This window comes from Notothenia coriiceps, unplaced genomic scaffold, assembly GCF_000735185.1.
Source record: "Notothenia coriiceps isolate Sejong01 unplaced genomic scaffold, NC01 NC01_scaffold00000339, whole genome shotgun sequence".
Taxonomy (NCBI): domain Eukaryota; kingdom Metazoa; phylum Chordata; class Actinopteri; order Perciformes; family Nototheniidae; genus Notothenia; species Notothenia coriiceps.
This window is the reverse complement of record NW_011333040.1, coordinates 13,785,406-13,798,594: the sequence shown is the minus strand read 5'-3', so window position 1 is coordinate 13,798,594 and position 13,189 is coordinate 13,785,406. Positions and strand designations below refer to the sequence as shown.

The window sequence follows — 13,189 nt, the reverse complement described above, 5'->3', positions numbered from 1 at the left end:
CACCCCCTCTAATCTCAGATGCATCCTGAGTCATTTTGTTTAAGTACAGTGAGCCTTTCTAAAATATACAGTAAAGAGACAAGCCCACCAGCATTATAGGATATACTATGACTTTGAGCCAAATGTTGTTTTTGGGCTGTATAAATAAATTGACTTGAAACAGTTGCTGATTTAGAGTACTGGCACCTTTTTTATTCCAATTCAAGCACTGTGTATAGTAGTATTCGTTTATTTGTCCCCGAGAGAAAATAGGTTGCAGCACATCACAAAGGCAACATAAACACAGATTAAAACAAACAGACAACCAGATATCGGCAGACATGACAAGGGGCCTATAGGCCCTCATTTGCGAAATAGGGGGGACAGGGCCAGACCAGCTGGGTAAACAGTGCGTCCTAGCCATCATTTATTCAGGAGTTTGATGGCTTGTGGGACGAAAGACAGCCTAGATCTGTTCTTTTTTAAATAAGGGGCACGATATCTCCGCCCGGTTCAAAGTAAGAGGCAAGAGGATGCCTCAGGTCACTCACAATATTGTGTGCCAATTTTAAAACTCTTTCCTTGTATAAGCATTCTATATTAGCAAATGAGATTCCTGTCAATTTACTGGACAATGTTATGGCCCTCCTGACTGACTTTTTCTGTGCCTCAGTTGCGTTGCCGAACCAGCATATAATGCCGAAGGAGAGCACACTTTCGATAAAAGCATGATAAAACATTAAAAGACAATAATTTACGTAAAAAAAACATTCTTTGTTGAGACTTAGCATTTATTTTTCAGACCAAACATCCCATCTGAGCTTGTGGTCAAGCACGATACCAAGATATTTGTACTCAGTGACACATTGTGAACTAAAGGTCCGTGGCATTGTTAATTCTGATCCCTGCCCTGGGACCGCCAAATACCTGGAAACCACCTACTACTGCTTGCCAGCAGGTGAGTCACATCTCTGCAACTAAACAAAGCTTTATAACATACTATAGTGTGTACTGTCTAATCATTCAATCATTTTATTTTGACAGTTCACTTTGCTACATGCGAGGGCTCTTTGGCACACCTCCAGTGCGGTAATCATTGTCTATATTTTTTACATTTATGGTGGATTTATGGTATAGGCAGAATGATATTGAAAATACATCTCTAAATCTACAATACATTTCTATTTTACTGCGCTGCCAATTGTTTGTGTTCTTTTTTTACAGATGAAGGACAGATTATATTTGTCTACGGTGCTCACATGGACGCCATGACAAGACCACATGTTCTTACCAATGGCCCGCTAAAAATATTGAAAACGTTGCCTGCTCCAGCCCTACTCACTTAGTTGCAGACAGGTAAAGCTGCAGAGACTTTGCTATAAGGAAAACATTCCACATTACAAGAAACGACTATGCAGTACATATAATCTGTTCAAAGCAGTTTGTGATTCTAGTTATAATGCATTCAAAATAGTTTTTATGTATGGTAACTTTGGGAATAATACACTAACGCAACGATCCTTGCAAATGTGAGTGATGAAATAAATTAATAGTATTATGATTCTTGACTTTATAGTGATTATAAAATTCTGTATGTATAGAAATACTGTATGCTTATTACCTCAGTCAGTTAGAAAAAGGTTACAATTGGAATAGCAATCTGCAAACATTTCAATGACAGATGTTATAGTCTGTATGAGTGCTTGGATTTTCCTATGCAGTATAAGAAACATCTCTAGGTTTACACACATCACATTTAATATTTTCCTGGGTGTATTTACTCATTGCCCTATATCCACAGTTTCAATGGAAAAAAACAGCTGTACTATCATTGCAACAAACTATGTTTAGAAGGGGTTGTCCGCAGACTTACAAGTACCTGGAAGTGGCTTATAACACAGCTAATAACGCAAAATAGCAATCTGCAAAAATGATTGGGACATACGATACTTGCTGATGGAAAGGCTGTGATTTAGTTTGAACATATATGAAATCTTCCTATGTTTACACGATGGACTATATATATAAAGAGGTTGACAAAAATCTGATTTGATATGCTCCTGGGTCTATTCACTCATGTCACTCCATCCACAGCAGCAATGGAAAAAACCGCTGCACTATCAGTGCAACCAATTCCGAGTTTGGAGACCCTTGTGGCGGCACTTACAAGTACCTGGAGGTGGCTTACACTTGTGTAAGTATCTTACATGTCTACAAAGTATTGCTACCACACTTCTGCTACAACAGAAATGTGCTAAATAAAAAATAAATAAAAAAGGCCATCATTGTTATGCTATTTATCAGTATATTCAAGTATTTGTCTAAAATCATTTTTCCTGTTCTTTCGCAGATCCTTCGTCGGGATTAGCTTCCAAACAATAAACCTCTTAACATACTGATATTCCTCTAATACAAGAAAGAAAACCCCATGGAAATGAAATGGTGCATCTCAAAGTTTTTCTCTTTTTAAATAAACATTCTTAAATAAATGTGTCAGCTTATCAATGTGTTCATTAGCTAGAGAAATGTCAGAAATATTACTGTTCTAGATATCTCATTGTATTAAAACACCAATATGGAATAGATCTATCCATAGATGCTGTATAAAAGTTTAACGTTTTGAAGGATTGAAGTGGTGTCGAACAAATCGGTTTAAATAACTGCTTTATTCCCGCAGTCATCGCACAAATGATGTTATAGCAGTGTCTGTGCTGTTTTTGAATGTTTGTCAGGATGGATCCATGGTCTTTTATCTGCAATCCGAATCTACCTATGGGTAATACCGTAATAACCTGAACCTGGGGCAGTTTGTGTTCCCACATTGTTTGGCAGTTAGCATTAGCACTGTAGCTACAATGGCAAAACCAAAAACACTCAGACCTACAGAATCTGTAGCTAAACAGCAAACACTGTGTGTGGCATATGAAATAAAATAAATGAAAGAAGGAGTATATTTTATTAAGTCTAAGTCAGACATTCTTTGCTGCTGCTTAAAGGGAAAATGCCAATATGTACTGCAAGGTGAACAAATGGTGTCACAAGTCGCCAGTCCAAGTTACTTGAACAAAAATATTTTTACCAACAGACAACGTTTCTTCATTTTGTAAATAATACAAACATCTGGATATTTGCACAAATGTTGACATATTGTTCATGCTTTTGTGAAAGCAGCAAACATGATTTATTAACATAACTATGTGGTTCAAAAAGCTGTGCTTAAATCAAAAACATTCTTCAACAGGCAACACGTCAATCATGGATAAGATTTCTGTGATCCCTGAAGTAAAAAGGATGTAATGTTGTTACATGTTGTCAAACCTTAGCCTTAATGTCCCACAATGTTCACCTGTTAATATGACTTCATGCAGCATGTGAATGAGTGTAAACATCAGAGGTTATCCACAGCAACAACTACCAAACGACAGTCAGGTTGCTGATGGCGCTGCAGAGGTCAGTTTTGGACGGGTAGACGACCTTGAGGCTGCCGTCCTGGTCCACCGTGCGGACCTGCTGCACGATCAGTTCGCTGGAGGTCTCGCTGCTGCCTGCCGGCTCTTGTGGGCCGTCCCCTTCCCCGTCTGACCCCGCCTCCTCCTGATGCTCCGCCGTGAACTTGTTCAACTCTGCCATTTTCTGTGATGAAACCAGAAATGCACTTTAAAAAGGATACATTTCAACTTTTTTTTGTTTCATAATTGTATTGAAGGTTTCTTCTAGAACATGTTTACATGCTTTCATTTTCAGAAATATCATTATTTTTCTCATACTGTCTGCCTGAATATAACTGTTTTCACATTGCCAGAACGGCATACAGAACAGAATGAAAGAAGAAAGAAAAAGGGGCTAAACAATGTAGAGATTCCACTAATTCAGTGGTTCTCAAACTTTTTCTGTCAGGCCCCCCCTTTGGAGAGAAAAAAAAGTCGGGGCCCCCCCCAACACAAATAGTCAGGCTCAGTGGCGGCGCCAGAGATACTATTTTGGGGGATGCTGTAGGGTAGCTTGACGTTTCATAGAGGGTGCTTTTACGGTTTCCCATTAATTTACCGATCGCTACGGTGGAATTTTCTACTGCAACAATCCCCACGCACACACACAGTGTACCCGCGACTGTTGCAATGAAGGCTCGATAATCAGCTCACGGCATATAGGTGTAAGCAGGGGTACAGTGCTATTTTTATAGGTGGTGTGTGGACCTCACATAGGGGGGTCCGGGGGCAAGCTCCCCTGGGAAGATGTTTAAATATTGAAGTTAAAAGCATCAATCTGGTGCACTTTGAGAGCAAAATGAAGAGATCTATGGCTACATCTCTCAACACCCATTTGAAACAGATTTACTTTTTCTTTATGGATATTTTACAAATCAATCCCCTTTTAAACTTCATTCTTTTTTTTAATGTCGTATAGTATTTCATACCTGTTTTTAATTTATTCTCTTATTTTTGTATAACTATAATGATCATATAAACGTGGGGCCTCGGAAATAATTGTTTACATCAATGGAGACCGGTAAAACGTTTGAGACCCACTGAGATAACACTGAGAGAGTCCTTTAGCTCAATGAGTCTCTCAGTCTGACAGGAGAGGACTCTCCTCCACTTTGTTGTTGAAAAAATTCCTTCCGTCCCGTTAGCGTAGCTCACTGGCACCAGAAGCTAACAACAACGATCTCCGGTACCGGTGCGCTCTCTCTCGCGCACGCAAACAAAATGGCTCGTTCCACACACACACAGAGCCGATCTTTAATGAAACACAGAGACCCAGACGTAATAGTACTGTATCATATTATTTTCGAATCAATAATTTTTCAAAATATGATTTTTTAATTTTTTTTTAATAACCATTTGTCCTCCTGGTCTGTCGTGCCCCCCCTGTCATGCCTCTGCGCCCCCCACTTTGAGAACCACTGCACTAATTTGTTGGTTCACAATTACAAAAAACATTTCTAGATTTATAACAATTCACATTTCCAAAATCGATTTGCACGGGTACTTTTTTCAGGATGTAGTCCAGTCACCATTTAATCATGCAAAAATAAATAAAAGGATTTTACTAAAAAGTTACAAGTTATAAATTCTCAAATGTAAGATAGACAACAATTGCTAACAGTTTAATTTAAATAAGATTGCTACGTTAAGGTTGCCTGCCCTTTTATTTATCGAAAAACTTTCCCATTTAAAACACTGAAATGTTCGCAAAACAACATTTAATATTGGTATTGTTAGATTTTTAAGAAAGTTAACAATTGTAGGATTACTGCCACACTTACCAAAATCAGAGCATCCATAACATCTTTACAGGTCTGCAGGCTGGCTGCACTTGTCACCTCCAAGAACAACTCCTTGGTTGTCTTCTTGATCTGTAAAATCAAATCAGCTGATTATATAACTCCACAGAGACAAACTAAGCTAAAGGTCGATGTGGCATGAGGCATGTGTAAGGGGTTTTATGTTTCCTCCGCTAATGTATTTTATACCTTATTTAAGTCTTTAGAGAAAGTACAAAATAGACATACACACCTTGGTTTTCTCACTGTTAGTTATAGGTGGGAAAGAGATCACATGTCCTTCTGCATCCACTAGGCAGGGATACATTTCTTTTCCCTTCAGAAGCTGAAGGTATCTGTGAAAACATAAAATAGTTGAGACAGCATTATGAAAGGGCTTTAGTAAATGTAACAGACACATAGTAGGACATATGCTTTTAAGAAATGATTACGTTCAATTCAGCCTTTAGATTTAAGATTCTTGTGTGTCGGCATCCTGAATAGTCTGTTAAACCAACAGCAAGTGGCTTTAATTGAAGCATTAATAAGATTGATAAAAGCGGTTTACATAATGTTATTAATCAGTCATGTCTATTATTACCATTAAGATCAACTGATCAATATCATCTCAAAATGTTTCAGCATTTTCTTTTTTATCCCACACTGATAACTACATCCAGAATTGTTGGCTGATGTTGCCTCAAAATGAGCCTACAACTCATTGCTCATTCAACACAAAAGGTTTTAATAAAACAAACTTAAGCTGTCATCCAACATACTAACACTGCCCTCATGTGTTACAGCAGCAAGCACGTTGTACAGAGGTCTGGTGAACCACTTTAAAGCTGAGGTAGGCAGTTATTTTGGGCAAAATGTTTCATAATAATCTAAGTACGTCTTCCTTTTTGGGTTGCTTTAATGTGTTGGCAGTTGACGCCTATGCTGGAATAGCAACTTTTCAATCGCCTGAAGGCCATTCTCTATTTATAGAACAGCTTATAGTATCTTTTGTTTCCGAAAATTATCTTGAAGTCTTCCCTCATTTTCTAAAGACTGAAAACAGAACCATGAGCAGGTGTAGGAGTCTAATGGTCTTTCTTAGACTTAATTACACCATGGCAAAAAGTGACACCAAAAATAAAACTGCTTACCTTAACTTTAATGTTACGAATAAGGTATTTTATTTTTGAAATAACAGTTAATGGGTTTTCAACATTAATTAAGGTTTTTTTTACCAAAACTTTCTTCCCTTGACACAAGCTTGTAGTTAACCAATAAAGATATTTCAGAACACTTTTTCCTACAGAAGAGAAGAGTCAGAAGTAATACTGACTTGTGCAGGCCGGTGACGTTCTGCCTCTTCTTCTGCTTCCTCAGCTCGTCAGCCTCCAGCTGAAGCTGTCTTATCAGCTCGACAGCCGTCATCTCCTTCCGACCCAGCGAAACAACCTAAAAACCAATGCCGTCTTTTGTGAGATGGATATGTTGTTGGAGAGCTTTACAGTGACAATTATATTTGACCACAAAGCAACTGAACTGAAATTGACATGAATCTACGTTAGCGTACCTTCAGCTGTGTAGGTGGTTTGACATCATACACCAGAGGAGCTTTAATAAGCTGCACATCATGAGTTGCAATGGTCGCGATGGTCCTTTTACCACATAAATCATCATGAAGCTTTGTCTGGCAAAACAAGAGGTGACACTTTTTTGGTGACAACACAGCACACTTATTTTATTAGTAATGCTAAACTAAGACAATTGTCCAAAGCGCACACCCTTGTGAGGTGTTTGATCTTACCTGAGCAACAAGGAATCGTTTAAGAGCGTTCCCAGATTGGAGGTTCATGCCCATGACAATGCAGCACACCAAGTACGGTCGGACATCTTTCACCTCTGAACTCACTGTCACCGTGAGTGCTTCAGGAGTGTCCGAAACGTGGAGAACCTTCACCACCATCTTGTTCAGTTCCTCCACCTCATCCTCTGCCCCCTTATCCTTCTTCTTCCTCTGCTGGCGTTTACCTTTGTCCGCCTTGCGACCCCCTTCCGCGTCAGCTCCTTCCTCTCCCTGTCTTCCCTTTCCTCTTCCTCTGAGGTACTCCAGAATGGACTTGGTCTGGCAGCCGTTGACCATCTTCTCCAGTCGTTTGTCACTCAACTTGTTGCCTTTGAAGTTGATCTCCTTAAGCTTGGCACAGTCGCTCAATTCGGGTGGGATCTCCTTTAGCTTGTTGTTAGAGAGGTCCAGCATCTGGAAAGAAAAAAAAGGGTGAAAGTTTAGTTTTGAAGTTTAATGTTATGTTAAGAAAAAACAATATATCATAATTATATCAAAATCTTGATATGAGAATAGATATCTTCTTACATTTTGGATTTCAGAATATTGCATAAAAGTTGGTAGCTTAAAGGCTGCATTACAGCAAATATATGTCTTTTTTTTTTACTTACCAGACTGTCCTAACTGTTGTATTATGTGCCTTTACCCACTTCATTCTATCCAAAATGTACAGGTGATTATTTTTCTAAAATTACATTGCTTAATATTTTGGGAAATCATTATTATTAAACATGTTTCCATATCATCCAGACCTACTGCATTAACATGAAATAGATGAGTCATTTATGGCAGGTAACCAACCAAACTCTCGACAAAAAAATAAAATGTTTGTGCTGCATTGCATATAAGCAAATATGACTCTTTGTTAGCTATAATTCCTGACACACCGTACACAAAGTGAAACCTTCTTTTTAATACGGCGTACATTTTATTCACCCAGAAGCACAATTAGCCACTAAAAGATGACATGATATGTGTATAAGAGCTAACAATAGCATCCGGCCCACCTTTAGAGCAGTTAGCTTGTGAACATCTCCACTCAGCTGTTCAATGGAGTTGTCATAGGCGACCAGCATGCTGAGGAGGTCCAGTTTCTCGGAGTAGAAATCAGCAGGGAAAGCAGTGATCTTGTTCTTGGAGATGTTGATTGTTGAGAGCCTGGTGCACTTGCTCAGTCCCTCTGGCAGGACCTCCAGGCTGTTGCAGCTCACATTGAGGGTGTTGAGCTCCTTCAACTGGGTGATCCCCTCGGGTAAAACAGTCAGGTTGTTGGCTGAAATATCCAGGACCTTCAGGGACTTGAGCTTACCGACCACACTCGGGAAGGAGGCGAGCTTGTTCCTGCACAAGATGAGGCTCTGCAGGCTGGTCAGATGTTGGATGTCCTCGTGGATCTCTGTCAAACTCGGGCACTGGCTAACTTCCAGATAGTTCAGCAGTTTGAGGGTGTAGATAGCCGAGCAGAGCCCCCCGTTTGAGGCAATCCTTTCATCGAAAGCTGCACCCTGGAAAACCAGTTCACGTCTTTTCTCTAAAGCTACTTTCTCTATTTCTGGCCATTGCTCGATGTCATCCATGCTTGCTGCTGCTAAGACTAGTTGTAAAGAGACAATAAAAAAACACTACATCCGTTTTAGTATTTCAAAATAAATGTGTATGTTTTGGATTTACCTATTTGTATGGTATGCCTGTACATACAAAATTAGTCAAATCGAAATGTAATTTTATAACAATATAAGAGCTTTTTTAATTCACAAGATGAATTTACGAACGGTAAAAAATACAAATATAAGATGTTCATCCTCTGGAGTCTAGACTGAAAAAACACAACATGAAACATTTACATTTACACAGGCTAGGCCTACAATCAAAAATAGACTAAGCATAACACATACAAAAAAAGAAAGTAAATACATAATTTCTAAATAATTATTCATTCGTGATACATACAGATCTGTGGCACATTTGGATTTTAAATATTTATATTTTTGGAGCTTACGTGTGTAAAAGTTAATGTTTCATGCTGTGCCTTTATTTTGTAGACAACTTCCTGTTGTAACAGGCACGATGACACGATGCTATTTCCCATCCGGGGTCCTGGAAGAAGTTTGAAAAACGCATTATAAAATACATTTTGATACATTATCCATGTGATAATTGTTTCGATTTGTAGGCAGAAACACAATACATACACCGGACATTTACGATAAACATGGATTTAACATTTAACTGGTGATGTAAAAAAAACATTTCCGACCGTGTTAAACCATAGTGTAAAACCCTAAAACCACATTGACCACAACCCATTGCGACTGACGTCAGTCGCACACCATTGCGCATGTCCGCGCTGGTTGTTGTCACCGGTGGTTATGGAGATGCGATGGGACTACAAGCTGTCAACATTACGGTGATGTTCGTGGTAAGATATCTTTGAAATAAACGCAATAAAACTTGTATTTACTCCCAAATGTTCACCCAAAAAATATAGTCTACAACGACCAACAGTTGTCAGGGCATTTCTGTATTTTAGCGGTTCACATTAGAATACAGCTACTGTAAAAGTAGCTATGTTGGCTGATACAGTAGTCAACAGTCAGCTAGCGTTAATGCCCTCCGCCCAACATGCTCCAGTCAGCAATAAAGGCTTCTCTGTCCTACCCCTACCAAGGGGGTTTTGTGTATGCTCTGCCCAGGATACTTTATTTCCTTTGCAGATAACCCTACCCCAAACTAAATGCGGTAAATTAGCAGTTGAATATTTCCTGCGACACAAGTAAACCCTTCAACAAATATTTAAGCCTCGTGCGTTTAGCAAAACGTTATTTACAGCTAATGACACACACTCAGAACCATAACATGATGAACAACGTACCAGCTAGCATTACTAACAAACCAAATGTTAATACATATTTGTATGGTTAAAATACGTTTATTGTTTGTATTATTTATTTCTTAAAATGAATGTGTAATTGCTGACAGGTTTGCTCACATTGTTTGGTCAAGTAAAGTGACTGTGATTAAACATTGTCTTGTAAATTCGTCAGTACTAGTGATACGAATACACTACCTGTATGTGGTTACTGATATTTTAAACTATAATTGTAATACTCGAGAAACATACAATTTTGTTCTTACACAACTGTTTTTTTCACTGATAAAAATAGGCTTAAGTTGTCAAATGTTTAGCTCAAGCACCCATACAAGAACACTGCTTGAATAAAATGCAGTTAAATCTGAAACTATGTGATCAAATAATAATTAAACTGGACTGAACATCTGACCAGACAATAAATGTCAGGTTGTACTAAAAAGAGGTTTGTGAACCAGACATAAAGAGGATTTCGTTTTTTGGTCATAACTAGACATATAATATATAAACCTGCCATTAACTTGTCGCTTATTGTTACTAGAGCATCTACAGGCATAATGTCATTGTAATAGAAAATGGAGATGTTATTAAACACACATTGTAAGCCTGTAGGATAAGTAATTGAATTGTAAAATCATCCTCAATATCAGATGTATTGTTTTCTTGTATAAATAAAAATACTTATTTGTGTTCTCTCAGTGCCCACCAGAGGGATGCCCAGGAAGATAGGATTCATTGTGGTCAACTCTTCAAGTCATGAGGACAACTTCAGTGCCAAGGAGCTCATGGTCCACGCACCCACAGTCAATGGCTGGAGATCCAGCAGGTACTTTAATAAAACAGCTCTTAATTTTCACAAGCATGTCACATTTATTCATGTCTTTCTTAGCTGAAAAGCATCAAAAATATTGGCAGTTTTTAGTATTTTTCTACCCTCTTAAACAAATGTAACTTTGTGTAAATCCGATTTTCTGCAGGCTGTGCCCTTACACTCAACATATCACCCTCCAGCTGGCGGAGAGATGCAGGGTGAGGAAACTGCAGCTGCTGGCCCATCAGTACCTGATCCCAGCCAAGGTGGAGTTCCACATTGGAGACACCCTGCCTGAAACCGGCACTTCAGGGTTCCCTGGACAGCTTCGCAGACTCGGGTGAGACTGCAGACTCGGATAGGCTACATTTTTACTTCTACCTTAAAGGGTAGTTTTACTATAATTGTTGCCCAGGCACTAGGGATGAGGCTCAAACACTAAGCTTGGTTACTTTGATCTGGTTCTAATTTTGTATCTAATCAACTTTACCGGGAAGGAGGTACAGTACATGCAGAAAAGCTCTGTTGAATAGTCATGTAGAATCACCAAAAGGCAATTGGTAATCTAGGATTATGTTGTTTAATTTTAAAGCCTTTATTTGCATAGAAGCAACCATAATCTGTTTTTAATAATATATTGCTGTTAGATATCAAAAGGTGGATGTTGATGGGACAGTTCTACTCTTAAAGCCATCATTTGCGAGATCCCTGAAGGATGTGCCCTGGAATCAAAATACATACACGTTAGCAAATAAATGCCTGTTATACAAAATATTGAAATTGTCCCCTGCTAGATGTTTAATATGAATTATCCCACAGTATCTTTACAGTATACATTGCTTCAGGAATAAGTGCTAAAACCTGTACAGTATATGACCGCACGTGTTAAACAAGTGCATTGAAGTAAAAAGTGTTTATATCTAACTTTAGAAATTGCATTTATGCTTCAGATATCCGAAATGTGGTGTTCTTCTGTGAAGATTAAATTGCTGAATAAACCACCATGTTATCTTTTTTAAAACACCAAAATCCAAAGTGAATAACCCATTGGAATTTTGTCAAAGGAACCAGCGTGATGCTTACAGGCTGGCCTTCAAACAAATATAATCCCTGCAGCATTCTATATCATGATAGATTAAAATTGTTTGTGCATTTAAGTCTAGTATTTATCAGCAGAGGACTTTAACTGAAAGGCAACACTGTACTCTCACCACAGCTACGTGTCTTTGTCGGACAATGAGAAGACGGGTTTCAAAGCTCGGGAGTTGAAGTCAGTCCACGTGGACGCCATCGGAACATACCTGAGAATTACCTTCCACAGGAACCATGTCAACCAATACAATCATCACAATCAGGTAGTCTGTTACACAATTTTCACATGATTTTTTGATTATAATAAAAGTATAGAATATCACCAACCTTATCCCTTAAAATGCTGTAAAGTATTTACCATATTAATCTCCCAACACATCCTTTTGTCACATGCATTGATATATTTTTTTCTGTTCTACCACATGTATTTATGATTTCAGGTTGCTTTGGTGGCCATTAATGTTGTGGGAGATTCTTTGGATGACAATGCTTTTAACACTATTGTAAGTGAGCACTCTCTGCACTCAGTCACCCTTCACTGAACTTCTATCTGCTCGGCATTAGATGGGGCTGTTGTGCTGTGGTTTTATGAGACATGCTCATCAGTCTGTCATCAGTCACTAAGTAATGAGTTGATTGATGTCTTCATCCATTTGCTGGGGACTATGACAGTTTGAACTTTGGCTTTTTAAAATGGTAACACGAATGGTGAAATAATTCGTCACGTAAGGTATATTATTTGTGTATCCTTTATAAGCTGGATTCTGAGCAATGTTCCTATTATGATGCTATTTGCCTTTTTAAATATTAGATATTTATATGGGGAGGATGTACTGAATTACACCGAATACACTATATAAGCATGTCTATATGCACACGTGTTTACCTGAATGGTGTGTGTGTGTGTGTGTGTGTGTGTGTGTGTGTGTGTGTGTGTGTGTGTGTGTGTGTGTGTGTGTGTGTGTGTGTGTGTGTGTGTGTGTGTGTGTGTGTGTGTGTGTGTGTGTGTGTGTGTGTAGTGTAGTGTAGTAGTAGAGTAGTAGTAGTAGTNGTGACATGTCTCCTTGCTTTAATGTTCAAAAAGCTCTTTATTTTTCTCATACTGCCTGTGCTGCAGCACCTCTTTTCACCCTCTGTCTGAAACCAGAGCCCAGTCTGCTCTGATTGGTTAGCTGGCCGGCTCTGTTTTGATTGGTCAATCTCTTAGAGATGTCCCACCCCTTAGCCTATCACATTCCATGTGTTGGAGAGCTAGCCAATAGAAGCGCAAGTGTTAAGTAGTGATGTCATTATGTTACAGAAGTAAGCAAATTAGTCCAATGGAGGTGTTTC

General features: G+C 38.7%; 2 protein-coding genes and 1 pseudogene across 4 annotated transcripts in view; 2 read left to right on the top strand and 1 right to left on the bottom strand.

Annotated features, from left to right (window-relative positions):
* The first annotated feature begins 1,036 nt into the window (after positions 1–1,036).
* LOC104951221 (L-rhamnose-binding lectin CSL2-like) lies at positions 1,037–2,484 on the top strand (annotated as a pseudogene).
* A 432-nt stretch (positions 2,485–2,916) lies between these two features.
* lrrc47 (leucine rich repeat containing 47) lies at positions 2,917–9,425 on the bottom strand. The gene is made up of 8 exons (XM_010777848.1): positions 9,414–9,425; positions 8,093–8,707; positions 7,047–7,499; positions 6,813–6,929; positions 6,579–6,694; positions 5,499–5,601; positions 5,249–5,338; positions 2,917–3,612 (listed from the first exon to the last, which is right to left on the bottom strand). The coding sequence occupies exons 1-8, from the start codon at positions 9,423–9,425 to the stop codon at positions 3,391–3,393; spliced, it is 1,728 nt and encodes a 575-aa protein (XP_010776150.1). The 3' UTR covers positions 2,917–3,390.
* The window catches only part of cep104 (centrosomal protein 104), a 133,779-nt gene continuing 130,004 nt past the window's right edge, over positions 9,415–13,189 (top strand). For 2 of the 3 annotated variants that reach the window (XM_010772431.1, XM_010772440.1), the window contains exons 1-5: positions 9,415–9,504; positions 10,654–10,780; positions 10,932–11,105; positions 11,982–12,120; positions 12,298–12,360. In XM_010772431.1, the coding sequence (XP_010770733.1) occupies positions 10,668–10,780; positions 10,932–11,105; positions 11,982–12,120; positions 12,298–12,360 (489 nt within the window). In that variant the 5' untranslated portion in view covers positions 9,415–9,504; positions 10,654–10,667. The remainder of the gene's footprint in view (positions 9,505–10,653; positions 10,781–10,931; positions 11,106–11,981; positions 12,121–12,297; positions 12,361–13,189) is intronic. The other variant, XM_010772449.1, reaches the window with a different exon arrangement.